This window comes from Anser anser (genome assembly GCF_964211835.1).
Source record: "Anser anser genome assembly, chromosome: 8".
Classification (NCBI taxonomy): domain Eukaryota; kingdom Metazoa; phylum Chordata; class Aves; order Anseriformes; family Anatidae; genus Anser; species Anser anser.
In genome coordinates, this window is record NC_139728.1 from 8,554,919 (window position 1) to 8,582,505 (window position 27,587).

The 27,587-nt window shown below is 43.6% G+C and overlaps 1 protein-coding gene across 4 annotated transcripts in view; it reads right to left on the reverse strand.

The window, feature by feature from the left end:
* Window positions 1-1,317: 1,317 nt before the first annotated feature.
* TEDC1 (tubulin epsilon and delta complex 1) overlaps window positions 1,318-27,587 on the reverse strand; it is a 69,899-nt gene continuing 43,629 nt past the window's right edge. For 2 of the 4 annotated variants that reach the window (XM_083847655.1, XM_083847653.1), the window contains 3 exons: window positions 25,768-25,854; window positions 21,075-21,287; window positions 1,318-2,570 (listed from right to left, as the gene is read on the reverse strand). In XM_083847655.1, the coding sequence (XP_083703781.1) occupies window positions 2,211-2,570; window positions 21,075-21,287; window positions 25,768-25,854 (660 nt within the window). In that variant the 3' untranslated portion in view covers window positions 1,318-2,210. The remainder of the gene's footprint in view (window positions 2,571-21,074; window positions 21,288-25,767; window positions 25,855-27,587) is intronic. The other 2 variants (XM_083847656.1, XM_083847654.1) reach the window with 1 other exon arrangement.

Here is a 27,587-nt window from a genome sequence, read left to right on the forward strand (position 1 = left end):
TGTGAAGCTGCTTTCAGCTTTAGCCGAGACATTAACGCCAGGACAAGCAGGAGCAGCTCCGATCTGCTGACAGTTCCCCATCCATAACACAGCCACCTTGCCCCAGTGATTTGTGCCGTGCAGTAAATGCAGCTGTCTGAGATTCACTGTGGAAACTTTTATGCTTAGCACACACACATATATATACGGACACAGCACACCATCATTTTTACATTTCACCAGAGAGAAAAATAATTCTTGGGGGTCAAGCAGGGGCACACGCGCTGCCAGCTCCGGTCTCTGCTGAAGGGGGATCCTTGGAGGAGCACCGAAAAGCGCTGTACTAAGAGCTGCGTGCTGAAAAATATTTGGTGTTAGGAAATAAGTCAGCTCATGAGTTTCTACTGTCAGTTTAAGTGGATGGCAGCATAATGCATTGAGGCATACAGCATTAAGACAACCCTGATAAGCTAGCTGCGAGCTAGACCCGCACTTGAATCCGAGCTCGCTCTCCCTGCTAAAGAATATTTGTCCGCTCGTCTCTGCTGAAAATCCCAGGAGAACAAAGGAGCTTTTGAGAGCAATGTTTTAAACCTAAACGTGATGCTACATAAAAATTTCCTTGGATAAAAGCCGGAGGAGGATATGAAATGCTCAGAAAGAGACAGACGGGTGCTGCCATCCTTGTTAGGTCTAGGACATACTGGTTTCCTTCCCATTCACAAATAACTTTTCTGCGAAGCCTGTGTCTGAGCAAGTGCTCTTCTGCTTTCAGTCTCAGCAGCCCTGGAACCAACACGCTCCCAAGGTCCCAAGGCTGTACCCACCAACAGTGGGGACACGTGCTTCAAACAGTTCAGCGCTTGACACCCTGCCCCTACAGAGGTGGCTGGAGAACAAAGCAATGTGGACTGGCATTTTAAGGCCAGGTCTGTTCTCCCAGCGGCAGCAGCAGCCTGTGGCCATCTGCCCCAGAGCTGAACCCCGCTAGTCCATGGGGGTTTTCTGCTCCAGGACCACATTGTCACCTCCGGTGCCAGCTGCCATCAGGCACAGTCACATCCCTGGCTGTGGCCCACACAGACACCCTTCTCCTGGGGCTGTCCCACCTGCAGAGGAGTTGGATCCTGTCTGGAGTTGGATCTCCAGCTGAGAGCTGCGCTTCCAACCAGCCTTGCTCAAGCCTGGTCCTTGGAGAAACAAGCTGGGCCACGCATTTGGCTGAGCAGGGAGCCAAGAACAGCTGTCAAGCAGCAGCACCAGGGAGCCGGGACAGCAGACGGAGCCAGACCAAGGAAAGCCCACTGCTCACGGCAATTCAAAATGAGAAGCGAACTGTTTTCTTTTATACTCATTTATTCCTGAAAGTGTACAACTAGAATATAAAAATATTCCTTGGTGAAAGCAAAACAGAGAAGGGCAGGAAATGCATGCCAAGTGAAAAACATTTGCATATTCCACTGAAAGGAGCCTCCAGAGACAGAGCTCGGAGACTCCTCAAGCTTGGAAGCTAGGGCCATGCTTCTATTTTACAGAAACTTCCCTACAGCAGATCCATAACTTACCTCCCTGTGACTCATTACTTGGTGGAACTGGTTTCTAGTTTGTTCTCTTTGAGAACCCAATTACTTGAAGTGCATCACAGCAGCAAATGAAAACGGTGTGCTGCCTTATTTATTATCATGCATTTGTTTTTCCTTACGGTGACTGCATTATAGCTGCCACAAATATGCAAACCAGATGAATTAAAATAGCTCACTTTCTCAAACATTTCCAATCTCTGAGCCTCGGTACTTCACATGTTCTCCAATACCTGGATTTTCTTTTGACTAATGAACACTTCCACTTGCTGGAAAATGTTGAATGCAATTAGTACTTCAATCTGCAGCCTCAAAATATGCCGTGTCTGGCAGCTGAGCATTCTGAAAGAGCCCAGTGCTTGGCAGAAGAACTAGAAATCTGAAAGATGAAAGGGAGATTTAAGCACACTCCCACTAAGGCCTGCTGCAGAATTTAATTGGCAAGGTTAGCAATAAAGAGGCTGCAGAGAGAACCACCAAGGTTATGGCACCAGTGCAAGTCACAAAGCAGTAACAAGTTATGATTCCCAGGCTTACAAATTAGAAATCACATTTGGTTCCTCACCTTGCACTCCCCCATACCGAGCTGCACAAATGTGTTCTGATCAAATAAGTCTACTCCTGTGCTCTTCTCAGTCCAGCTTTATCTCTTCAAGGGGAGATACAAATCACTCCGTCCAACCCTTCTGCAATTTCGTCCAGCCTCTGCCTGCACTCCTCCCGCAGCTGCTTCAGCTCTCTCTGCAGGCTGGCCTCTCTCATCTGCAGCTCTCTGATCACCTCTGTAGCACTGACAGCTGGAGCAGGCTCCTTGGATACAGATCTGCTGAAGCCTATTTTGCTGGCAGAATGCTTGCTTCTATACACCAGCCTGCACAAACCATGCATTTTATTTTTTTTTGGAGCACACAAGTTTGAAAGATCTAGCAGTTTCAGTTCCACAGCTTCCTGGATCTTTCTAACAGTAGCAGCAAAGTCCTCTTTCTGTAGATCTTCTGCTCTTGTTTTCACCTGTATAGAGGGGGAAAAAAAAAAAAAAAAAAGAGAGCAAGGTAGGTTTCTGTGAAAAACTCACACCAGGAAACAACACAAAATGTCAAGTTTGGATTAGGATGTACCAAAGAGACGGGAGCCAAGTGTAAACCCAAGTGCATGGCAGTGAAATCTGAATTAAGCTAACACACGCTTTCCATCAGGTAGCAGCACCAGAGACCAGAAAGCTGCCTGTGGTAATTTGTTTGCAGCTTCACAGTCCAGCAACCCCTCCGCCGATGAGTAATACCCAAGGGCTCTGCACTCATCCCTCACGCTGCCGAGTGGGTGGTTTTGCTTCAGAGCAAAACACACGGAGCAAGAAGGGAGGTCTAGCAGAGTGACCTTCATCACCGTTGTGCTTTAAGCCACCGTGTTGTCATAACAGATTAATTGCTTCATGACTAACAGCATTAATTAAGTTTGCAAATGCTTTCTGTACTTGGCAAAGCAAGAAAGTAGGAACGACAACCATAACCTAGAAATTCCTTCATTCTCGTTATGGGGTTGCAAATAGTACGATGAAAATAGTAGAGCAGAGACAAAGCAGTATGGGCTGAGAACAAAATGAACACCAGGCAACACAGTTTCTCTGAAGGTAGGCCCAATAAAACAAAGCTTTTCTTGTGACAGAATCACCATCTGGGTAAAAGCAATTGTATACACTGGGGTTTCTCCAAAGCATTTGATTTAATGTTCTCTAACAATTTGATTTGAAGAACTTGCAAGATGGTAATTGCCTTGCCAATTTTACAAGTGGATTAAACATGAATTCAGTGACTCATCTCCAAACGTAGCTGTCAGTGGGAACACATCCATACGGAGAGGTACCCTACGCTCAGGTCCCTCGGGGAAACGGCTCGTGGTCCAACGGCACGTCATACGTCATGTAGTCTCCAGGTGGTGGTTGTGGTGGAGTTCAACACACACCCAGAGATCGCAGGGGGGAATCCTGGGTGGGGAAAGGCAGTCTGGCTCGTGGCAGTCCACAGAGGGGCCATCCTGGCCCCCTCCCTGCCCCATAAACATTTCCTGTTTTACCTTGTCACAGCTCTTCCTTTGCACTTCTCCATCAGCCGAACCCACACAGCTGGCAGCAGAGCAGAAAGGCCATGGGCAAGGGAGAGTCACAGCCTTCTGCTGCGGTAGCCAGCTGCCTAGGCAGCTCAGCAGAAAACCAGCAAAATTTCAGAGAACAACAAAAACACATGGAAACAGAAGCACTCAAAGGCAGGTCACCCAGTGAGACTCAGCCCAGAAAACACGCCTTATAAGACCTGAAGAGCTCCGAATATTCTGTTTAAGACATAACTTGTTTTAGATCCTGAAAGTGAAGGAGGAGGCGGTGAGAGACCAGAGTTTGCTGACAAAGACACAGCAAGATCAAATGGATGAAAATTTAAGTTAGATACTCAGCTTCGGATTAAGACATTGTTTCCTACTGTGAGGATAACGAACCATGAAATGCTCCACTGCAGCTCTGTGGACGAATCCTTCGGCCAAAGCTCAGTGCTGATGCCACCCCGCCTTCCAGCCTCGCAGCTGCTCTGCTGCCCCTTCCTTCCCTGGCCGTGGGTGAAGATGAACTTCTCCTGGGCATTTTCAGTCTGCAGATCTGCATTAGGATGTTGGTATCTCACGTGTCAGGGCTCAGACCAGTCATCTGTAAGGTCAGGGATATTTTGGTATCTCAAACACCAGAGATCACTCAGAGCTGCAGTTGCAGCTAAATTCCTCCACTGACACCAACGTAGCGAGGGCTTCATTCGCTTATCCCAAGTCTTTTATCAGAGTTATCTTCATCTGTTTGGCAGCCAAGTAATTAATCCTCTCCAGAGTCTTCTGATGTGTTATCCTTCCCTACCCTCAACAAAGATCAAGAAAATCAATCAAGTCAGAAAAGGAGTAGGTTCCTCTGAATTTTTCTTAGCATCTTAAAGGCTTTATCAACGCAGAACCATCTGTTAAAGGAGACCTCTGTTGACTGAGGCGTTTGAATAGAGAGCTGTAGCAGAGAGAAGTCTCTCCTTGCCCTTGTTCAAGAACCAAGGGTCCCTCTTTATCATAATCCCTAAGGAACCCCAGGACATCTCTTGCTGTTTGCAAAAAGAATAGCTGCTGACCAATCCTCTAACAACAATTTAGAAGAAACAAAACTGAGAAAATAAATTCTATGTTATCTGGGCTTGCCACTGCCAATGAATAAATGGCAAGTGAAGTCTGCACAAAGTGGATTTAACACCGGAATCCAAAACGGGGAACATTTCCTCTTACTTACAAAGAACAAAATCACCAAGCAAACAGAGTCCACAAAATGTTATTTATTTTCTTGCATTAAACTCAGGCAGAGTACTAGTAGGGCTGTATAAAAGTACTCCTAATGAAAAATACGTTTTCATACCAGCCAAAAATGGAGAATTTTATTACCTATTGTGCAAGGCACACGATGGAAGAGCACGTTACTCTCAGCAGTAAGCGCATTGAGTTTTAACTCATCGTAGGAACAGCTGCGATAGAAATTACTGTAGTGAAGCAAGAGCAGCTGTAAAGACAAGGACAACAACCTAGCTGTAAAGCAGTCAGGGAAACAGAAGTATCAGAATGGCACTGCACATGCTGTCTTCTGTAAGCTTCTGTAAGGAGAACCAACATTTTCTGGGACAGAAAATTTTCTAGATTAATTTAGTAAGAGAAAATTTCAATATAATGGCTATGAAATAAGACAGCAAGTTTTGTAAAGCACTATTTGTATCACAGAAATCTGGAGTTGGATAACTAGTGTGGTTTATTTTTTGCTCTATTCTTCCCGGTAAAAGTAAGTTCTGCAACCACATATGTTCACAAATACCCTTGTTGAACAGCTGAAGTCTCTAGAGGTTACCTTCAGGTAATGTTCTTTACTCTTCACATCCTGAAGACTTGTGAAAACACTCGATAACCTCCCTCCTGTATGGTTAATTGATGCTTTTTAACAGCTTGCTATCTCCCATTAGTCAGCACACAATGATTATTCTACACTGCAAAACAGTCTCAGCAGACCACCGTACATTAAGCAAACACACTACAAAAGGTAAGGAGCCTCAACATTTTGTGCCTGCCCCTCTCTATCCTTTCAGTCTCAATCTAGCAGCTGGAACTTCGACTGCCAATTAGGCTCACGGTGCTGTCTGACAACTGCTGTGCATCCTCCCCGAATAAATACAACAAGGTAATCATCGTTTCCACTTCCACAGGAACAACCTCATCCCAGAGGGACCCTGCGCTTTCTGAGAAAAGCCACACCAAACACTGAGGGAATCAGCTGATGGGAAATCCACATCTTCCAACTGGCACACACCCCGCTCTGGAGCGGGTACCGATCCGGTTAGCTCTTCAGACCACTTCTGCACGCCTCTAAGTACAACAGAGCGGTTACTTCCAGGCACTGAGGAACATCATCCTCCTGCTGGTGCCCCCCAACCCTGCCTCACCACACCAACAACTACGCTGGGGACAGGAGAGTGGCCATGCTGCCCTGGCTGCTCCTTGACTTCTGGAAGTCTTCCAGAAGGCCACCTCAGGTTTCAAAACACATTAAAAATTAAAAGCTAAAGGGAAAACTATAACAATTTTATAGAAGACAAGGCACAAGTAGCCTTGTCTTCTCCCAGGGACAGGACCACAACCAAGGCTGTTTTTCAAAAAACAAACAAAAAGAACCAACACATACTAAGGCTGAGGTCCAATTGAGGAAAACAGCCAGGCCAAAGCAGGGTGGGCCCAACCCACGCATTGCCAAATCCACTGGGAAAGATGAGAAACTAAGAAACAAGGGGCATGCAGCTCAGCTTGGTCCCTGCTGCAGTGTATTGACTCGTGTGCTGATGCACAGGAGGGACCTCAAACCTGCACACCCCTACGGACACTGTTAGCTTCCCCATCACCACCTGTTCTAAAACTTCTTCTACCTAAGGTAGGTGTCTGGATGAAAAGGGTAGCCAGTGGCATCTCAGCTATTTTCAGCCCTGGGAATCTTCTAGCTTTGAGTAAGTTTTAGAGCGATGGGTTTGGCGAGTACTTCTTGGAAAGGGTAACGTGTCTGACACTTTGCACAAGCTGCTTCCCACTTTCTCTGCATGCTCCGTTGTTCTGAGGCCAGAAGAGTACTACCCAGACTCGCCTTCTCTGGGTGCTGTATGCATTTGTCATGGGGACAGTCCCTGCCTCCAGCTGCCCACCTTGTGGGAGGTCTGCTCTCACCAACTGCTTACGATGAGCAATCCATTTAGCTCATCCAATCTCTCCTCAAATATCAGCCCTTCCAGCCCTTCCTAATTGCCGTGGCTTCCTCAGCTCCCTCGCATTTGCCTGCACCTTGCTGCTAATGAGCTGCCCGGGGTTTTGTGTCTCATTCTGCGTGGCGCAGAAAGATCCCCACGAGGCTGCTCTGCCTCTGAGTTTTAACAGCTTGCTAATGAAAAGTGCAATAAAAATGACGAAAAAAAATGTTCTTTTTCTGCTAAGCAGCAAGACGGATGGGAACAGACTTGGGGAGAATTTGTACATGAAAATGTACAACATCCTAAAAAGGTCCTACAAGATCTAGAAAACCACATAACATTATTTAAATCATTTCCAGGAATGACCTAACAAAAGTGGCAATCTTCCAAACGCTGGATGTCAATAATTCAGCTTGGAAAAACTTCACGTGGCAACCCGAAAGCCTCAAAAAGCAAACAAACGCTGTGCCCCACTCAGTTACATACGTAAAGGAAGCCACCAGAGCTAGGGATGCAGCAACAACAGGTCCAAACACCTTTTTCAAGGAAGAAAAGAAAGGTGAGAGCACAGGAGCACTTCCATTTCATGAGCGCACTGCTGCCAGCTTCGAGGAACAAGCAGCAAACCAAATTGTGGAGCCCCTTTTGAAGTGGCTGATAAGGACTGGAATCATGTCACTATTTTTAAAACACAATCTCTTCAAATCACTCCAAGAGCACTGCAGAAATGGCTGTAACAACGCTATTGTTCCCAAAACAAGCTGCACAAGCCTAGAAACAGCACATTTTCTGCCTCCAGTCCTATCTGTCTACTCACTTCTCCCACATTTCTCTTATGAATGGAGAAGACCCCATATGCATATGACACGAAACAAATTATTCTTCCCACTCAACACAAATAACACAAAATGCGATGCCAGTCCTTGCTAGAAAGCACCGTGCAACCTGCTCCTTTGTGCTCAGAGCCACAAGGAACAAACAGAGAAAAACCTCAGATCTTGTCTTTTGGGGTTGGGCAGTGAAAGGAAATTAGGAAATATGAATGGATGCGATATCCAAGCCACTAAGTCACACTGCCTTCGCTATCGGGGGCGTAATCGCCCAACCCCTTTCATAAACTCATCCAGTTCCTGTGAAAACACCACACGGCAGCCAACTCACAGGATATTTATTCCCAAAGGAAGCTCATTTCAAAGCTTTACTTTAAAGCTATCATATCCACAACAGCCCCCTCTATTTGAGGAGCTGAAAAGCGTGAAGTGGAATATTACATGCTGGGAATTAGATGGTTACTTAGGGGAAAACAGAAAATATTTTGCAGAAATAGAAAAGGGCTGCCAGGCCAGATGGTGCACTCACCTGGCTGGCTCTGAGCTGCTCCCCAGGGCATGGCAACATCCCAAGCACGGCACTGGGAGGCATTCCCCCAGCTACAGGAGCTGCCCTCCAAGCTCTCCATCTCCACGTATACCAAGCAGACTCAGCCAGCAGGCAAGCATCAGTTATAGATAAAGATCTACGAATAAAAAATGAAAGCGGGATAACGATGGAGATACGGGCATCGCTCAGAGACTGCCATCAGGGATGCCGTGCAGAAATCCTGACAACCAACCACTGGAAAACAGGCAGAGCAAATTGAGGCTAGTTTAGAAGTTTGCAGACTTATCCCTATCAGCCCAGCGGCTGAACCTTGCAAACACTCGTCTTTATAAAGACTAAAATAACACTGCTTATAAACTATCATTATTTATACCCTTTGCTCTGTCTCAGGGTTTATTCCTAGTGTTTATTCCACCACCACCTCCTCCAAGAAAAGCCTTGCAGAACTGCAGTCCCAGCTGACAGTCTATCTGAGATACAGGGAGCAGGATAGAGAAGGATTTGCAGATTACTTTTAAGAAAGCTCTCTGTCTGCATGGAAAAAGCAGCACCAAGTGCAAAAGGAAAGAGGGCAAAAGGAAATAACAAGCAAAAGGATCAAAAATATAAAAGGGGAAAGAGCAGAGTCCACTATAAGCATAGCAGAAGGACCTGTAAGTATTAAATAAAAGTGGAATACAATAAAACCAGTCACAGGGATCCCAGAATTCCCACCCACCACCTTTCTGTGTGCCTCTACAAGAACGCACTGGCTATCGAAATGCACTTTCTGCACCTTACTGCACACACAGGAACAGAGAAGCGCTGAAAAACACCCACCACTGTCCGTCTGGGGAAGCAGATGCTCAAGCAGAGTTCACCCCAAACTACGTCAGATGAGCAGGAACTGAACAAGCCAGGAGCAAAGCTCTCCACGTCTGTGTGGCTGTTTTCTGTACAGAACAGAGAGTCATAACCCAAACACTGTGTGCATGTGCATCTCAGAAGGTATAAAAGGGAATCCTTTTTCACACATAAGTAGGGGCAGGGCTTCACATTTCTTTATCAATGAACAAATAACAGTTTGGCTAGTAGATCATTTTCCTTTAACAAAAAATGCTATTTTTTTTGTTAAGTCATACTTCAGTGTATGATAAATGCTTTCCTTCCATAGCGGGGGGAGACGGGACAGGACACAACACAGCCCTGTGAAATTCAAACACTTGCTGAACAGCATCTTCCCCCCCAAAAAAAAAAATCAGACCCCCAATGTTCAGAAGAGTATCTAAAGGCACTTGCTGCTTATACAGAAAAACAAGAATAAAGCAACAGCAAGTCTCTGCAATCAGCTATTCTGGAAACACTACAACACTGAGGTATTTTTTAGAGTAAAAACACCTGCTTCCTTATTCTAATTTCCAATTCATGCCTTCTAATAACTTGCCCAAATGTCATTTCAAGCCCCTAAGAAAGCTACAGAGTTAGCACTGCAGCTCCGTAAAACTTGTCTCATTGAATCAAGCTTCTTTGCTAGAAGCTTTCAAGGTTTTTAATTTTCTGCAGCAGTTTCTGCAACCTGAGAGAGTAACCAGTTAAAAACCCTGGAAACCATCATTTTCTATTTTAACAGCTGAACACTTCCCACAGTGTCCTGCCTAAATGAGGTTTCTTTCTTCTTCTGTGATCCTTGATTGTACACAGAGAGATTTGATGTTCGTCTGAAATAGCCCATTTAATAGCAATACACATGCATTTAGAGATTTAAAGCCAAAATGAACTGCTTAAGTAGTCTAACCTTCTGCACAGCACAGGCTGCAGTATTTCACCTAGTAATTTCTGCTGCGTTCTACATTTTGATAAGCTACAGGGTCTCTTCTAGAAACTAACTTTTTTTTTTTTTAAACACAAGCTCCAGCTGATCAAAACCCTACCCTATTGCAATGTTATTTCAGCAGTAAAATACATTTATGGTTTAAAATGTCCATCTTCTTGCTAAGTTCTGCCTTAGCCACCGGGTCTTGTTATGCCTTTTTTCACCTAAAAAAGTCTTATTCGTCTTGTACCTTCAAAGCTCCACATCTGTCTAGGAACTTACAGAACACGATCCAGCAATAACTTTGCCTTGGTTCAATTACACTCTTCTAACCTCTCAAGAAGGACCGACCATCGTTTTATAGTTACGATGATGGTATAAGCAGGACCAACACATTTCTTTAAGCCCTGACTCACGATCTGTACCTTAATCACCAGTAGCAGACAGTAAAAGTTATCAATAATCTAACATCTTTTTCCATGATCCCATTACCTTCTGTTTCATGAGCCACAAAAAATAAAAGTTTGCACATATCCAATACCTGAAACTGTAAGCAGATCAAATTGGTTCAAGGTATATACAGCGGTATTTCTTATTGAAAACTCAAAAGCTCTGGCTTAACAAATAGCTAATAGCTGCAGCAAAATTTTGCTTTAATGTAATTACTGACTTGTAACAGTCAAATTCAGCAAGAGGAAAAACCTTAGGCCTTTGGAGTTGATGAAGAATAAACAAAAGGGGTGATATCAAAGTAATATTAATGGGTGCGTTATTTCTACTATAAACTATGAAGACATTTGAAAAGGGTTGTAAAGCTGAGCTACAGCAACTGACAGAATATGTAATTATACAAGCAGCTGCATTCCAAATTTTGCCCGGATTTGCAATTTCCTGCAATTAGAGAGGAATGTATACATCTCCATCTTATGCATTTTAAGCAAGACACTCACTATTCACATGTTAGCTCCCAGGCACACCTATTGTCATTTCAAAACAAAACGACAGGGAAGCCACAGAGAGGCAATACACCTACTTTATCTAGCAAGAGAAGGCCGGCTTTTAACTGGGGGAGGAGTTCTCTGAGGAGAAACTAAAAATATAACGCTAATATCAGAAATGCACATAGCTGCAGCCAACGAGAACAGCTACAGAAGTCTGGCCAGGCACCGCTGCTGTGTGCTTATTTCGTTATACTCTGAATACTGCCAAGCACCTCATAAGCCTTCAGGGTGGGATCCACACTGTTCTCCAGTGGAAAGCTTTAAGACAGTGAGGAAGAACGGTAACAAAGATTTAAGAGCTCATTAGAGCACCAGAGTGAGATCATTTCGTACAGAGGAGAAACCTGACCTCACACGGATGCATACCACATTTCTGCCGTTGTTCCTGAAAGAAAAGGATACAGGATTAAGAAAACAGGAAAGGAACAACAGTAAGATTTTCCAGTGTCTTTACGAGAAAATGCAAAGTAAACCTGCAAATACCAGCGCAAAACACAGAAGTGCAGGACTGATAAAGAGCACTGCCTGTTTGCTGAGCCCATGAATACCTATCGCAGAGGAAAAGGGAAAGGGAAATTAATCCTCCTAGGCCCAAAAGCAACCAAACTCTGTGGCTGCTGCGAACTGTGCCCAAGGACTGCGTGGGCTACAGTGGGGCGGGATTGTTAAAGGACACGCCAGAGGCGAGCAGAAAGGGAGCTACTGCTGAAAACCTCCAGATACACACCTCTCACCACAACGCTACAAAAAAGTTTACTGCCTTACAGATATTTTTGAAATCTCTGTTCCTCAGTTTTAGCATGAGCAGTTTGCTTTCCCAGTGTTTAGCTTTTGAGTACTGAACTCAAAAAGGAAAAAAACAGAAGGGGAACAAAAACATAATGTGATTATTTGGAGCGACGCTGTTGGCAGAACCAGCCAGGAACAAATCCCGAAACAGTAGCTGGACTTCAGAGAAATTAACAATTTCTGCATCGCCTCTGCGCTGCTAAAAAGATCCCAGCGTGAGAGAGACAAAGCAGGGGCACAAACATAACACAAGACTGCCAAAATCACCGTGCTCTAGAGCCAGAGAGCATCTAAACCTCTTCAGCTATTTCTTGAGATGGTGTGTAAGCCCACCAGAAGGTGGGCATCCCACCAGCCACTACAGACCCACTGCTCTTGGGAAGGTGGGAGAGCTCCAGGCAGGAGCATCAAACTTGCATGTTCTTTACCAGTGATTACAGGGAGATGCAGTTCAGGCTTGTGAAAATCCCATACGGCACACAACTCCCAAAACGCAAGGGGAACGAGAGATAATGCAAAAGGAACAAGAGATAAACACCTATTTCATTCTACTAATTATAATAACCAAAAAAAATCCAGTCTAATGGACCAGTCTTTTATAATGAATGAGTCTTTTATAATGCACTTCTTTTTAATTTGTTTCATCTTTACACGTTAAATCTTTGAATTCATCTAAAGAATCACCCAAATTAATGTTGTAGCATGCACATCCTGAAAATACAGAAAAAGCACAGAACGTCAGCTTCGGTCTGTTAGATTAGATTTAGGCACTTGCAAGAAGACTGCAGCGCTACTTTGAAAAAGACACTGACAACGACAAATTACTAAAGAAGGCGGCAGACAAGTATTGCTTCATGTAATAAATTGTTCACTTATTTTTCAATTTGTTCTTCCAAATTTTTATCTTGGGCAGCAGAGACAAACAGTGACGCTGTGAGATACCATCTCAGATCTAAGTGACACGCAGCGGCTCGGAGGGCCCCACTTCATTGTAAGCACAGCTCTATCACTCCACGCTACGTGAAAGTAGCCACTTCAGAAACCAAAGTGCTGCTTGTGACTAGCACTTCTCTATATTATCCTGCTCTGGGACGACAGGATGTGAAACTGAAAAGTCAAACAATGTAGCACCTGCATATACAGCCCAGAAAAGGAACGTTTATACAAAGCACTCCTAAAATAGACTGATGAGAGTAAGGTATTATCACCTGGTTATTCAGATTTTCAGAAAATGGTCGGTCTTATGGAAAAAAAACTACAAGGAAAATGAAAAAATAAGGGATTTCTGTAAACCAGTAAAATTTCGGTTAGTTCCATTTCAGTTTCATTGCTCCCTTGCCACCTCTGAGAGCTCTGAATGACCGCTGCAGAACATCCAACAGCACCCAGCCCTGTGGCTCTCTCTCTGCTTTTTGGAGAACCAGGAGCTGTGCATCGGCCAAAGGTCCCTGCAGCAACCCAGCCCGAACACAGCAATAGCATGAGGCAAATGAACAGCAACCCTCAGGTGGAAATTTGTCAAAATAAAACATTTTCAGAGTTTCAATGAAAAAGCAGACGTTTCTGAAAGCCATGACTCTAAAAATTCATCCAGTGAAAGCAGTTTCTCTGACAGTTTTGGTGGTGAATTAGCAGCTGTAGCGGATGCTAGGCTGCCTGAATGGCCATCGTAGCTCTGGCAGAAGTGAAAGGCTGAGCCCACAGTGAGCCTGCAAAGGGAAAAATCACATAGCTCTCATGGTTTTGAGAGAGCCGATAAGATGAAGAGTTAAAAGTTGTGAGTTCTGAGCTCAGAAGTGTACTGGAGCCTTATTTAGATGCATTTCTGTCTGGGAAGAAGAGATCTGACAATATTAAATTACGGATTTACTTTTATGTCAGTTCTTCTACAAGCACAAGGGACAAAGAATCAGAAATGAGTCAGATACTTTTTTCTCTTATGATCAAGCACCCTCGATTTCAGGGCAGACAGCTGAGAGGACAAGGCCAATGTTTTAAGCAAATGGGAAACCTTGGAGTTAAGCTTTGAGTGCATGAATACAAACAGTCTCTTTCCCACAAGCACCAAGCTCCTATCAGCTCACCCCAAAACCAAGCAGTACTGTGGAATACGCACAATGCTTGCAGCTCCTGCTGGCAGAGGAAGAACTCACCCCAACAGTCAGCCCTGTGCTGTAAAAAGCAAGCCAGGTACCCCCCAGAAGTTACTGTCCCAAAAAATACACTTGCAAAGGTTCAGTAAAGCTCACTAACAGTGTTTCAGGTAGAACCGCTCTAAAACACAGCAGCTGTCTGTGGTGTTTAACACAGTCTCTGTCTGCAGGCATGTCCCCGTGATGCTGCCCTTGTGGAAGAAGACGTACATCCCAGGGGCCCACCACTTGCAAGACAGCCTTGGCTCCAGAAATCCAGCAGCTCTGTGGTCACAGGTGCCTCAAATTCCCACCCACCAGCCTCCATGCTTTTTTGTCCATGTTTTATGTGCCTTTAACTGTGAAAACATAAGTATACACTTATTTCTCTAAAAATGCACTAAAACATTTACAGTGGCTACAAAACGTGTTTTCTCATTGGATTTTTTTTTTTTTACAGTTTATTGTTAAATAAAGCTCATCTAAAATTTATTGGAGTATAATTCTTCAGCTGCATTTACTACGTTTCATTGCCTTGGTCTGCATCCAGTATCTTGGCAAATAACGCAAGTAAAATATTAACACTGGTTATCGATTATGCCTTAACCGATCCTGTCACCTGAGCAAACATTCTGCATTTTGGCAACGAAAGGAAAAACTGCATCTTTTGGGAAGCAAGAAAAAACATACTCCACCCACACTTAGTTCAAACCCTGGAGTTGTGCGCACAAAACAGGAGACAGCACTCTAGTTTTTAATGTTTCTCTCTTCCCTATGGAGCTGGAGTCTTTTAGAATACATAAGCCCCATGAAAAATGTCAGGCTGGATAATTTATTTTCAGTTACAGTTTTTGTGTGTTTGAAATCAGTTTGCTGATTTAGCAACTGGTAGATAGAGTCTCTCTCACAGTTCAGCACTCATTCAGCAATCTGCAGAGCAAGTTACATCTGCAAACAAAGAATATTTATCTTTTTCATCTGTTTGTATGCTGCAAGCTTAGCATTGACTATTCAAGTCCGACCAACCTGCTGAAGTCCTCAGAAGTGAGCAACATTCTTCCAAAAACCTCCCAGCTCTGCTCATCTGCAGTAACTTTCCACGTGCTTTTACATGCCAGACTTACGCCAGGCTAACTAGGGGCTGCAGGTCTAATGCAAACATTAGATCCAGCTGTTAAGAGGAGAAATGATGCACAGAGATGGCTTCGGTCCTCCCTCCAACACCAGGAAGAGCAAGCTGCCCTCCAGGAGCAATCGCCTGGGCCTTCACCACAGCCTCCATGGGCACCTACCAAAAACAAGCAGCCTCTCCCAGTGTGAATACTGATAAAAAGCTGACAAATAAACCAACACAACAAAAAAAAAGTGAACATGAACATCTTACTTCCTACTGCTTATAGCGGGTCCATGCTTTCTAATAACCTAAATCTGTTAATACTGTGGCAGTTCCATCAGCAGCAAAGGTAATCCTACATCTAACTGAACACAAACTACACATAAAAGCCATTAGCCTTGTCCCTCCTTGCCATCCTCCCGTCCATGTCCTCCACTGCTCCCTCCGATGGATGTTTCTGTTGATCTCCCTGGGTTTCCCCTCCCTACCCGGGCATCTGGGCCCAGCCAACCATGCACTTCCAAAAGCTGCTCTTGTGGCCCTGCTAGTTCTTCAATTTCTTTTTGCATGAAAAGCTCCACTGACAGCTGCTCGGTGCTCCAGATGGAGGTTTTCAAATACAAAGTGGAACACAGAAATACTGGGACCAGGGCAGTGAACACGCCGACTGCAGAAACACGCTGATGCTCCGAACTATTCCCCACCACTCCTTCTCCTCCCACACCCCAGACCGCCTGGATAATTAACTGCTCACTGCACTAATATCTTCATATTAACACAGAGCCTGGAGAACTAGAACAAACAGTAGAAAATGAAATATGAACAATTTGCCTTATAAAAAAGTTTGTGTAGGCAGCTCAAATCCCACTGCTGCCCCTGGGCACCACTAACATAGGGCAGAAAGTGTTATTGCGTATTTCCCTCACCCCCACCATACGTGCCTTGATTTTCACACAGGTTAGCAGTCTGGCCAGACAGCAGCTGCTCAGGTACCCACAGCTCCTCCTGTGACATCTCTGCTCTCCGTGGGCTAAGCACACCAGTACGGGCGCCGCTGTTTCTGGAGAGGACTTGGATGCAGAGGGAGCACGTTCCGGCTCAGATTAATGGTTCAAACTCTTTCCCGGACATGCTTCACAGATGCACACATGAGCAAGTGCCATCCCATCGTATCACCAGCTGAAAGGAGTCTGGCTTGTTTTTAAACCCGAGAGAACACAGATCCCAAGTTACCATATCCCAATCTTCAACAAAAGCTCAGTAGCGGGTGAGCGTTTACGTGATTAAAACTGAAGAGATCGTCATTTGGAGTCAAATAATCTGCATCCCAGCTGATGGATGCCGGATGTTTAATGCAGCCTGAAATCAAGCTCCCCCTCAAAGAGAGGAGTAGATAATAAATATTTAGAAAGGGGAAAAAAAAAAAAACACAACCGACTAAAAGATCTGTTTTGAAATTAGGAGATTTCATCTTTCGAAATGAGGAATTTCATATTTCATTTAAATTTGTTTCAAAGCAGAGAAACCTTTTTAAAGTTTAACCATTTCACTCAACTTTTTGATCTTCTACTAATCACCATATCGTCACTGAAGAAAAACTGATTGCTTACCTAGGACTGAATGGGAAAGAACAGAGATAAGAATAAGAAAGCCCCATATTCAGATCACACCTCTGCCAGTACAGGTATGTCATATGCTTCTTCTCCTCCAAGATACCAAACACATTACTGCCTGCAGATGGATATCAGTTAAAATGTCATATTAATCAGGGTTTCACAAATCACCCAAATCCCACAGCAACATTCAGTTATCTTCAATGTCACTGAAAGGGGAAATGGTTTCAGGGTCATTCCAAGCACATAACCAAAAAATAAGCTGCGGGCAGGGAGAAAAACAAAACCTTCCTAGGGAAAATAGCCTATTTAATTTTTAAAAGATTAAAGATTGATAGCTTCCACTACTAGAATCACGGTGTACAAAATATCAATCTTGCAAAAAATAGATACATTGCCCTGATACCATATTCTGAATAATAAACAGTTACGTTTAGCGCTGCAAGCCACGCATCATGGCATAGCATTGACATTATCACACTTGATTGATTTAGGACTAGGTAGAGGTATTTCGATAAATCAAAGGTTCAGGTTTCAATCCTAATCCAGTCTTATAGCAGGTCCAACTCCTCTCCATCCACCCCTAACAAGTATTTGTGTAACCTGGTTTGTATAGGGCTTAAGGATGGATACCGCACAGCTCGCCAGGTAACATGCTCCAATGTTTCTCTGCCTTGGGCATTGGGAATTTTTTCCCTAGTACGTAATGAGAATCTGTGTTGTAATTTAAGCATGTTCTTGTCCCATTCACAGAGGGCATGGGGGAAAAAATAAATCTTTTCTCCACAGAAACTTCTTCATATTTTGATATTGATTCATATCTCACCTTGGTCTTTCCATCTTTAACATAAAGACCCTCAAAAACCTGTATGTTCCACACTTAAGACAATCGTCACTTTTCTCTTTTGGACTCTCCCCACTTGGTCTTCCCTGAAAAACTGGATATAAAGTAAGAACAATTGTACCTTGTTTCATCAAAGCTCTTTCTAACCCAGCACCCTGTCTCCAACAGCGTTGAACAGCAGCTAGCTAGGGGAGAAGTTTAGGACTAGACAAACGTAACAATACTGGAAGACACAACTTCCTAAAATCTAACGGTTCGTAGCTGACGTACTTCCCTGACTAGAGAACATTTTTCGTATTTATCACTAACAATGAATTTTTTCCTTCGTGAATTTATCCAGTCGTTCCCTTTTGGTTCGCTCATGAGAACAGAGGGGCAGCAGCAGAACAGCACAATTGCTTCCACCTGCTCTGGTGCGATACACCCCTGTTCACTGCCTCCCCTTCAGTGCAAGGAGCCCTAGCCTAGCCAAATCTAGCCAAATGTTCCTTGCACAGAAACCCTTTCACACTTGGTCATCACCCCTTCCCATCCCTGGGCCTTTTCAGTTCAACCACACCTCTCTTTCAGCTCAGACGGCAACCAGAACTGCACGCAGCATTCCAGGAACGGATTGGAATATTTTAAGTTTCTCTTTCTTCTGCTTTCCTTATGATTCTTAGGATTCAATTTGCTATTTTCACCACCGACATTTCCGCAGAACTATCGTTATAACCCCAAGAGCTCATTCACATGCCACGACAGCCAGATCACATAAACACACATATAAAAATTACGATTTCCCCTTTAGATGCATTTTTGTCACGTTTATCTCCCATCCGATTTTTATCTGACATTTTACCGCTTCATTACTCAGTACCACGAGGGCCCTTGGCGATCCTTCCCTGTCGTCCTTCACATGTGCTCCCAGTGATTTACTCTCATCTCCCAGCTCGAGCATCTTGCTCGTCACCTCCTTTCCCAGACCATGCACACGGAGCAGCACAGGCTCACAAGGTCCCACTGGAAACTGCCTCTGCAGACTGATCAGACGCCTCCTCTCTGCTGGTTGCTCAAGGGTAACAGGAAAGACATTCACACGAGCAGTTTATTCTTGCTGAGAATCTGAGTTTATCAAATGTCATTTGAAAATGCAGTAAACGACGTCAATCCAACCTCCTTTGCCCACGTGCTCCCTGGTCCCTTCAAGAGCTCCAACAGCTTTTAGATTCATGACTTCTCTCCTCAAAAACCATGCTGACTCTTCCCCAGAACATCACATTTAATCGCATGCCCTCAATCCTGCTCTTCAGAGCAGTTTCCACTCAATTGCCTGGCACAGACAGCCGGTGTACTGGTAACAACGGACGTAATTACCCTGTAGATTATCACGGTTTTCATGAAGTCAAACGCAGTGGGCACAACAGCTGTAAGAAACTGTACTGTCCCTCATGTGGGCACGATTGTGAGAAAGAAGGTAATTTCCAGATGTCTCAGTGTTGCAAGATAGAAAGATAGAGATAATGACCGCTTTAACAACTGCAATAGCTTCTGCTTGACTGAAAAAAGAACATCGAAGGTAAGATTTGATAAGCTTATTTCTCCAGGGAGGAGACTAAAGGGGGCACAATTGACAGAGGAGCCTGCATTCAGCAAGCATCCTGACTTCAGGAGGGGGGGAAAACAGAAGGCAACACGTAAGCAGCTTCATCGATAAGAGGAAGGGTTGATATAAGGAGAATTGATATAGAGACATCTGACCTCCAGGCTTTCCAAAATGCTGCCACGTAGCACTACGAAACGATTCTGTTCCAGGGGATGTAGAAGCAGAGGCACTTGTGATAAACCATCCTCTTAACAACCTAGCAAGATACACCTCATTTGGTTCCCACAGTTCTATACTCAAATGACACTCACTGAATCTCAGGAATGCTGGAACTTGACTGGCCAAATCCAATCAAAGCATCACAGTACAATGGAGAATTCATCAGTTAACCTTCTTGGACTTAATTTTCCAATTTAAGCATAAAAAGTTTGTGTGGTTATTACATAATATTTAACAGCACATGTATTGTTATATATAACAGGAGTCAGAGTGTATCTTGCTTTGGAAACCACATATTGGAAACTTTACCTTTAGAATTCAAAGTCTGAGACATCCTGCAACATTCATCTCCACTTTGCCACACAAACAACTAAATGGGACCACACTAGGAACCTGCCTGGGTCTAGTACCCCATCACTGACAGTAACCGACAACTGCCTAGAGATGACTACAAGACCAAAGCAAATATATGTATGTCCTTCTTCAGAATATTCCCCAGCCTGCTACGATTTGTATTCTGCAGCTTCCTAAGCTTGTAATTCACATTTGTATATTTGATAGGTTTTGATGCATTTCTTCTTTCAAGGATGTGTCGTCCAACAGATTTTGAACCCATGTACACTGTTTGTATCCCCAGTGCCCTGTGGGAAGAATTCCCCACACCGAGTGAAGCCGCAGCTCCTTTTACTTGTCTCTATCCAACTGATCCCAATTAGTTCCCTCTTACAGGGGAAGAGAGGGATCAGCTCCTTCTCCATGCACTTTTCCCACACAAGACCCTGACCTTCTTGAGCGAACACCTCCTGATCTGACAACCCGCTACTTTTCTTTGTCAGCTGATCTGTAATCCCATCTACCTATGCTTCAATCTAAAAATTAAAAAAAAAAATAACTCTTGAGTTAATACAGATACAAAACAATGACAGTTTAGTTACTGTTCTATCTGACCCAACTGTTCCTTTCGCTTTTCCATCCACTGATTTCATGGATTCTCTAGCACCCTTCCTTCCTCTTTGTGCCTGAAAAAAGTTACTAGTTTTTATGCCTGCATCTCCATCAGATCTCCTCCTCATTCCAGCTTGTTAATATTCAGATTCACCTACATCTACATTAACTGGTGCTTCCCAGTGCCCCCCATCCCACCCCTCTGCCAGCAAATACCACGTACACTTCCTTCGTATCACCTACTTTCCTCCGCAGCAAGCCTCCCACAGTCAGTCTGTTCTTGCACCAAATCTTGTACTCAGTTCCTTCTCTCACTTCACAGGTTTCAAGCCCTTCTTATTCCTTCCCCCATCAGACATTTCAAAGACTACTAACTCAGTGAAAGATGACAAGCTCTGGCCTCTCCCATCCTCCTTTCCCTCTGAACACCTACCGCTTAATTTTCTCACTATAACCATTACTGACGCTTTCAGCTTCTGCCTCTGTCCCCTCCAGGGGCTGCCATGATTTCCTCCTCTTCTCTTCTCCTTCTGTCCTCTGTAACCTCTATCCTTTGATGCCATCCTTTCCAAACGCAAGAACACTTACCTTGTTTCAGCACGCTGCCTCTCTGGGACAGATGCCTACTTTGTGTTTGAAAGAGCACCTGGCATGCTGTGGGCATAAACTGACAACTTATTGTAGATCTGCAGCAAGGCTGACACAGAGCAGCAACAGGGAGGCTGCCCTGGGATGGAGTGCAGCAAGAGAGCTGATAAAAACAGGATCTGAAAAGTCATTAACGATCACAAACACCACCTGAAACCTTACCTTCTCCTCCCATGCCGACCTTCGGTGAGTTACAAGCTCGTGTAGCTGGTCGCGGAGAGCCATCAGATCTCTGGATAATTTGTTGATTTGCCCAGTCAGACTGCCAGCCCAGGGGCAGCACGAGGTCGCCTTTGGCAGCCTGCTTTTCTCTATGTGAGTATCCTGTAGCTTGCACGTATTTCCCTCTTCAGCCATATTATCTAACACAGTTTCCTAAGGGGAAAACAATAAAAGTTACTTTTCAGCAGAAGCTAAAATGCTCCCCCCCCCCCCCCCCCAGTAATCTACAGCTAGGAATTTACTGCTGCCATCTCAGGATACGGTTGCTCCACAATTTCACAGCTATTTTAAGAGAACCTCCTTAGTTCAATCTAATGTACTTGTAAGTTAACAGAAAACTTATGTTGCTAACCCAGCTTATTTTAGAAAGCACTGCATGCTGTGAGCTACTCTCCACTGCTATTACTAAGGCATAAAGTAACACTTCGGGAACAGAGATCATCAATACTGCAGTAGTTCCAGATACACCCTTTCCTCTCAAACTCTGACGTTGGATGCGCTTCTGTGGCCTTCTGTAACAAAGCAATAACCAGGACAGAGAAAAGTGCTCACACTGCTCGGGACAGTCCCATTAACTATGTAGCACAGTAAGCTGCAGCACCCGTGGGCCCGCCTGTGTCCGTGTACAGCTCCAAGCCGATGAACCCCAAGAGATCTCTGTTCCAGGCTGGGCAGGAACATTGCTAGCTCTGTTTGACCCTGGCCATCTAACTGGTTCTACCATCACTTCCGCAGCTGAATTCAGAAATGGCAACCCTTATTTGAAATACCCAAAAATAATGTAAGTTCGGAGTCCTTGAAATACATGCACCTGCACAATATAGCACACAAATTACAAATACAGTCCTCAGGCCATGACAGGATAACTAAAGGACCCAAGCCTCACCACTCAGAATTAAACACTTATTTCCATTTTGTTACCAAGACAACATCAAATAGGAGAGGTCATAATCTCTTTTAAGGACATTATTAGCATTCAAAATTATCTTTCAAAAGTGGAGAAGTGACCTAAAAACAGTAAGAGGAAATTCAGCAGTTGAGCAGCATGGTCAACATGTGAGCAAGGGAAAAACAAATGCATAATTACTGACTCAGCAGCAATACTGCTGAAAGAGATATCAAAAATCAGACAGAAGTCACTAACATAATTCTGATAAAGCTAAGTACCATTTCAGAGAGTATAATCATGAATCTTTGTGATAGAAGTGCTGACTGCAATACTGATGTACAGGTGAGGTGCACGGAGTTAAACACAGACAAACACGACAGAAAAACCCATCTGGGAGCAGCAACCACCACCCAAACTTGAAGGAATGGCCCACAAAGAGACATTATGAAAACCAATTTTGTTTAGCCTAGAAACTAACAGCCTTCACTTTATATAAGGTTGTTGTAAAGAGGATGGGATTTTTCCCTGCAGGCAGATTCAAAACTTTGGCTTAATCCAGAGCAAGGGGGTTCTGGGCTGATATGAGAAAACTTTGCAATATAGCTAAGAATGGCAAAAGACACCCTGCAAAACCTCCTTTCTAAGAGAGCATCAGCACTGCAAATTATCCCCAACTGGACTGGAGGAGCAGCCTGTGATAACGCAGGTGTGTTCTGGACACTGGCAGCCTAACAAAGTGCACAGCAATAACACTAAACTTGTTTTTTCTCCTCTCTTTAATTTGAAATTCATTTAATGGCAGAATTTTAAAGTAAAATTACTGCAGTCGCTCCAGTTGCTGTAGTTAAGTCATACTCTGGCCTAAGACAACTGTTTTGTCTTGCTTTAAATGTTACATTTAAGAGCCAACATACTCGCCCTTTTAAGTGAGGGTGCTGTGCCACAGCCCATCGGTGGAAGCAGCAGCTGAAGGCTCCCCACACAAAGTCACGGGGTGGTAATGAAGTCCCTTGCTGCCTTCATGGAATCTGTTTCATCTCCTTCTGCCTGACTCTTTGCATCCAGCGTAGCACATGTGACTGCACAGAAGAAAACGAATAGCAAAACAGCAAAGAATACGAAGAAAGAAAATGCAGAAAATAGGGGAAAGCAGGAGGGAAGGTCATCAGGACAGCAATGGAGAGCAGAGCCATACCCTAATTCAGGGATGAGCTGAGCATAATGCAGAGCCACACATCCCCATGTGCATTCGAAGTCATCTTTTCTACACACGTTTACACCAGAAAACAGCAAACTAAAATATAATTGAAGCTTTCAGAAAATTTTATTAATGGGGACTGATCATGAATTCTTGGTGGCTGAAATTATTTATGATCTCCCGGGGCTGACTGCAGTGCATTAACTTAAAAGCAAATTGGTCCACTTCCTAAAATGAGGAGGTAAGGAAGGGGCTGTGCTTTCAAGCAGCAGGAAACTCATGATCTCATACTTCATGCTGAGCATAGCAGCAGGTACATTTGAGGTTAAAAATGAAAACCCAGTCCTCCCTTTTCTATTTTACCTCAAATTTTCTTAAGTTCTCCATTTCTGCTCCGCATCTGAAGTTGAAACCCTTACATTCCACACACACCCCCCCCCCCCCCCCCCCCAAAAATCTTTCTTTTCTGGGATGTAAAAAACTGGTTCTATTGGTTCTGTATGTTTTGGTAACAACTAAAAGCAACTAATTTCAGACTTTAAAGTTAGTGAGAAAATACCATTAACAGCAGGCTTCAGATAACTGGCTAGCATCTATATTTAGCAGTAATGTCTGGTTTATCAAATCCAGAAAAGTTGTGGTGTTTCTTTTTTTAAATAATAACGTTTATTTCATCTGACAACCCAGAACTAAGACAGTATGGAAGAAAAATTCTCTTGACAGCTTGCTGCACTTGTTTAAAAAAAAGAGAACCAAGCATGAAAAGATGTGGAGATACTAAGTAGTTGTTTTCCTACAGAACCATGCAACTTTAGCTGCTGAATCAGGCAAAGATAAGTCTGAGAGACATACCAATTTCAGAGCAATAGCTGGTAGATCCCTATTAAGACTTGGGAGCCAAGCCAGGCATTAAGCCAGGCACTTTCCATTTGCAAATGCTGAAGGATGAGTTAATAGTTTGTGGGCAGATCTTTCAGAACTCATTTGAAATTACCAATTCCCTACCACATGCCAGAGTTCATCCACACCCAGGTAGAGCGAGGCTGGATTTCCCCAAATTGTAAAGGCACATAAAAATCAAGGCATGGGGTAAAGGGAATGGAAACACTCTTCCTAAAAATAACTTGTAATTTTACGTCCAGTGAACACTTTATATAAAGATTAAGAGTAAGGAACGTGACCAATGCATCTAGATTCAGACATACAGGGAAGGCTGCAGAGCAGACAATGCCCATCAGTACTAAAAGGTTCAGTAATCAGAGTAAGGAAGCTGTATCAGGAACGTGTTACACACATTCCCCACAGCCACCAGGAAGACCTGACAATAATTCTGCAAGAATCATCCCCTCCATCAGACCAGCAATACGACGTATGGATAAAATGGAAAGAGAAAACTACTGTATCCCCAAAGAACATCTCATTCCCATACACCATATGGGAAACACAACCATCACCAACAAAAAACACAACTTGGCCATCCAGCCTGTTGAATGTCTTGTTCAACCACTGCTTCAACTCTTATTTAATAGAGATGTACTGGTCAAGTTTTTTGCAAGTATTTATTTAGGACTTAACTCCATGAAGCAGGTGAGCACCAACAACCGCAGTACTTCCCACACTGTTCAACATGTCAGAGGCAAATATTTCTATGAGTACACCAAAATGCCATAGCACTTGCACCTACTGTTTGACTGTATGTCTTTGGAGACAGGCTTATTCTAGTGCTGATGCTTTCCAAACACCTATAAGATGGTAGATGAGTAAGTCAAAAACCATCACGTAACTAACGGCAGTTCGATTGGCTCTACGCTGGAAGAATTCAAGACAGGTCAGACAATATTACACTCCTCTGCCCGGCTTTTAGTGTAGAACAACGCATGTGGTCAATTAATAGTCAGCTCACTGATTCTCAGGATTTTGTAAACTCATACAGCTAATGCAGTGCTCTAAAGAATTATTTTCTGCAACTGTAAATGGGTAAAAGTTGTAGAGAGAAGTGAGATGGATGCTACCGTTTACACTCACTTGAGAAATCATAGGATGCACAGAGAAAGGCTTATTGATTTTCTTATGATCATTCAGCACAGTTCAAGGGGAAATTGGCAATTTCAAAACACTATTTGGCTGGGAAAAAATGAAGTTGTTTTCAATATCAGTTGCTTGCAAATTTAGTTGTTCTGAAGTCTGCAATAAAGCTTAGAGTCCCTCTTCTGAAAACCCATTTAATTTTAATAAAATGTACGAATGCTATGTTTAAAAACATTAAAGAGATGAAGATCAAGCATTTTCATCTGTATCAACTTTCTGAAATTTTGCTACTCCGCCCTATATTTCCTCAGCTTAGCTGGGTGATTCTTTCTGAAGAAAACTGAGGGATGAAAGACTAAGAAACCGTTCCTTACTTTACCAAGGCCTTTTCTCCTTTTTCTCAACTGCTGCTGAACAGTTGTTTTGCAGCATTTTTGTTAAAAGGAGCCTTTGGAAGTGGTCAGCTCTTTGTTAGATTTGAGAAAGCTGCACCCTTTAAAATTCATTTGAGTCATTACCATCCACTGCCAATAAACCGGTTCCAGTTGCTTCCACTCCAGAAAGGCTTCTAGTTGCATGGTTTCCAACTCCAGAAGTTGTACCAGCTAGAGGAAAAGAGACAATGGAAAGAAAATCAGGTAACACTACTCACTTCTGAGCTAAATGAAATGGGCATTTGGTCTGAATTACAAAAAGGGAACTCTATGAGAGTGTCAGTGGTACATGACATTTTTTTTATATGACTATTGTAAAACCAGCTGCACAGACGTGATGAAAACCTGAGGACACCTCCCACAACATAACTGATTTATTCTTCACTCCAAATGTACAAGTATCATAAGGTTCCACACTTGAATGTGTATTTCCATATTATTTTGAAGTATTAAGGAGTCAGAATTCTGGTATATTAACACCTAGAAGCATGCCCATTCACAGAATCTCACAGGTTAGAAGGGACCTCAAGAGATCATCAGGTCCTACCCCCCTGCCAAAGCAGGCTCCTTAGAGCAGGCTGCCCAGGTAGGCGTCCAGACGGGCCTTGAGTATCCCCAGAGAAGGAGACTCCACAACCTCCCTGGGCAGCCTGTCCCAGTGCTCTGTCACCCTCACCATGAAGAAGTTCTTTCACATGTTGGTGCGGAACTTCCTGTGATCCATTTTTTGACCATTGCCCCTTGTCCTGTCCCCACAAACCACTGAAAAGAGGTTGGCCAAATCCCACTGTCTCCCACACTTAAGGTATTTGCAAACTTAGATTTCCTCATACTCTATTGAGTATGAGGAGTACGAGGATCTATGAGTATCACAGATCTCCTCATACTCAATAGTAATGACCCCAACTGTGGTATACAGGCATCCCTACTGCTCCAGTACAGCTCCTTTCCATCTGCTCCCACACCTGGGGAAAAGTCAGAACTACAGTTTGTTCATTCCTCTCTACCTCCTCCCCCAAAACCTTTCGTCCCATATTCTGACCACTCAAACTGAGTGGATCTCTGATGCTCTGAAACAGCACAGAGGAACTCCTTCTAAAGACATTATATGTTTTATAAAACCAAACTGTCTGATTTGCTGCATGAGGAACTCCATTTACCTGACAGTACTTGAAGAAGTGAGAGATTATGTTCTACCTACACAGTTACACATTTTTTGTAATTATATATACAGCATGCATGTATGCACACGTGCATAGAAAAAGAGACATTCCAAGACTATTTATGTATCACTAATGCCAAAATTCTTGGAAAGAATGAGAGGTGAACAACCTAGGAATAAACCAGAGCTTACCAGCTTCAGTATTGGCCATATACTCAAACAGTTTTAATACCTATCTCACATCACCAGCAACTTTTTAAGAAACACACCAACAGTAACCAGTCCCTTGAAAAGGATGATCAGCCCGAGATCAGTAAAGCTACACCTGCCTTATGCAGACAGCTGACTTCTGCCAGCTTTCTTGGGGTTATAGTTACTTACCACATACCATACAACTGAAGTAACTGCAAAGCACGAGTTGGCTTTGCTACTTTATTCTGCATATATAGCTTGGAGATAGAGAAATCAGAGAAGGGAATGCACTTGCAAAAGTAACTGCTGGAAACTATGAACAGTTTCCTCTAAAACACTGCTGGATCCAAAATACAATTATTACACATTTGTTCGCACAGCTGACACTTGGCATTACACTTACTGACTCTGCTAGTTTCAAGCTCAGCTGTTACATGAAAGGTGGAAGAATGGGTTTCTGTCTCATTTTTCCTACTCTTAGGTGTATCTGCAGCACAAATGGCTTACCTTATAGGATGTGACACTGGCAATAAACCCAGATAAAGACCTG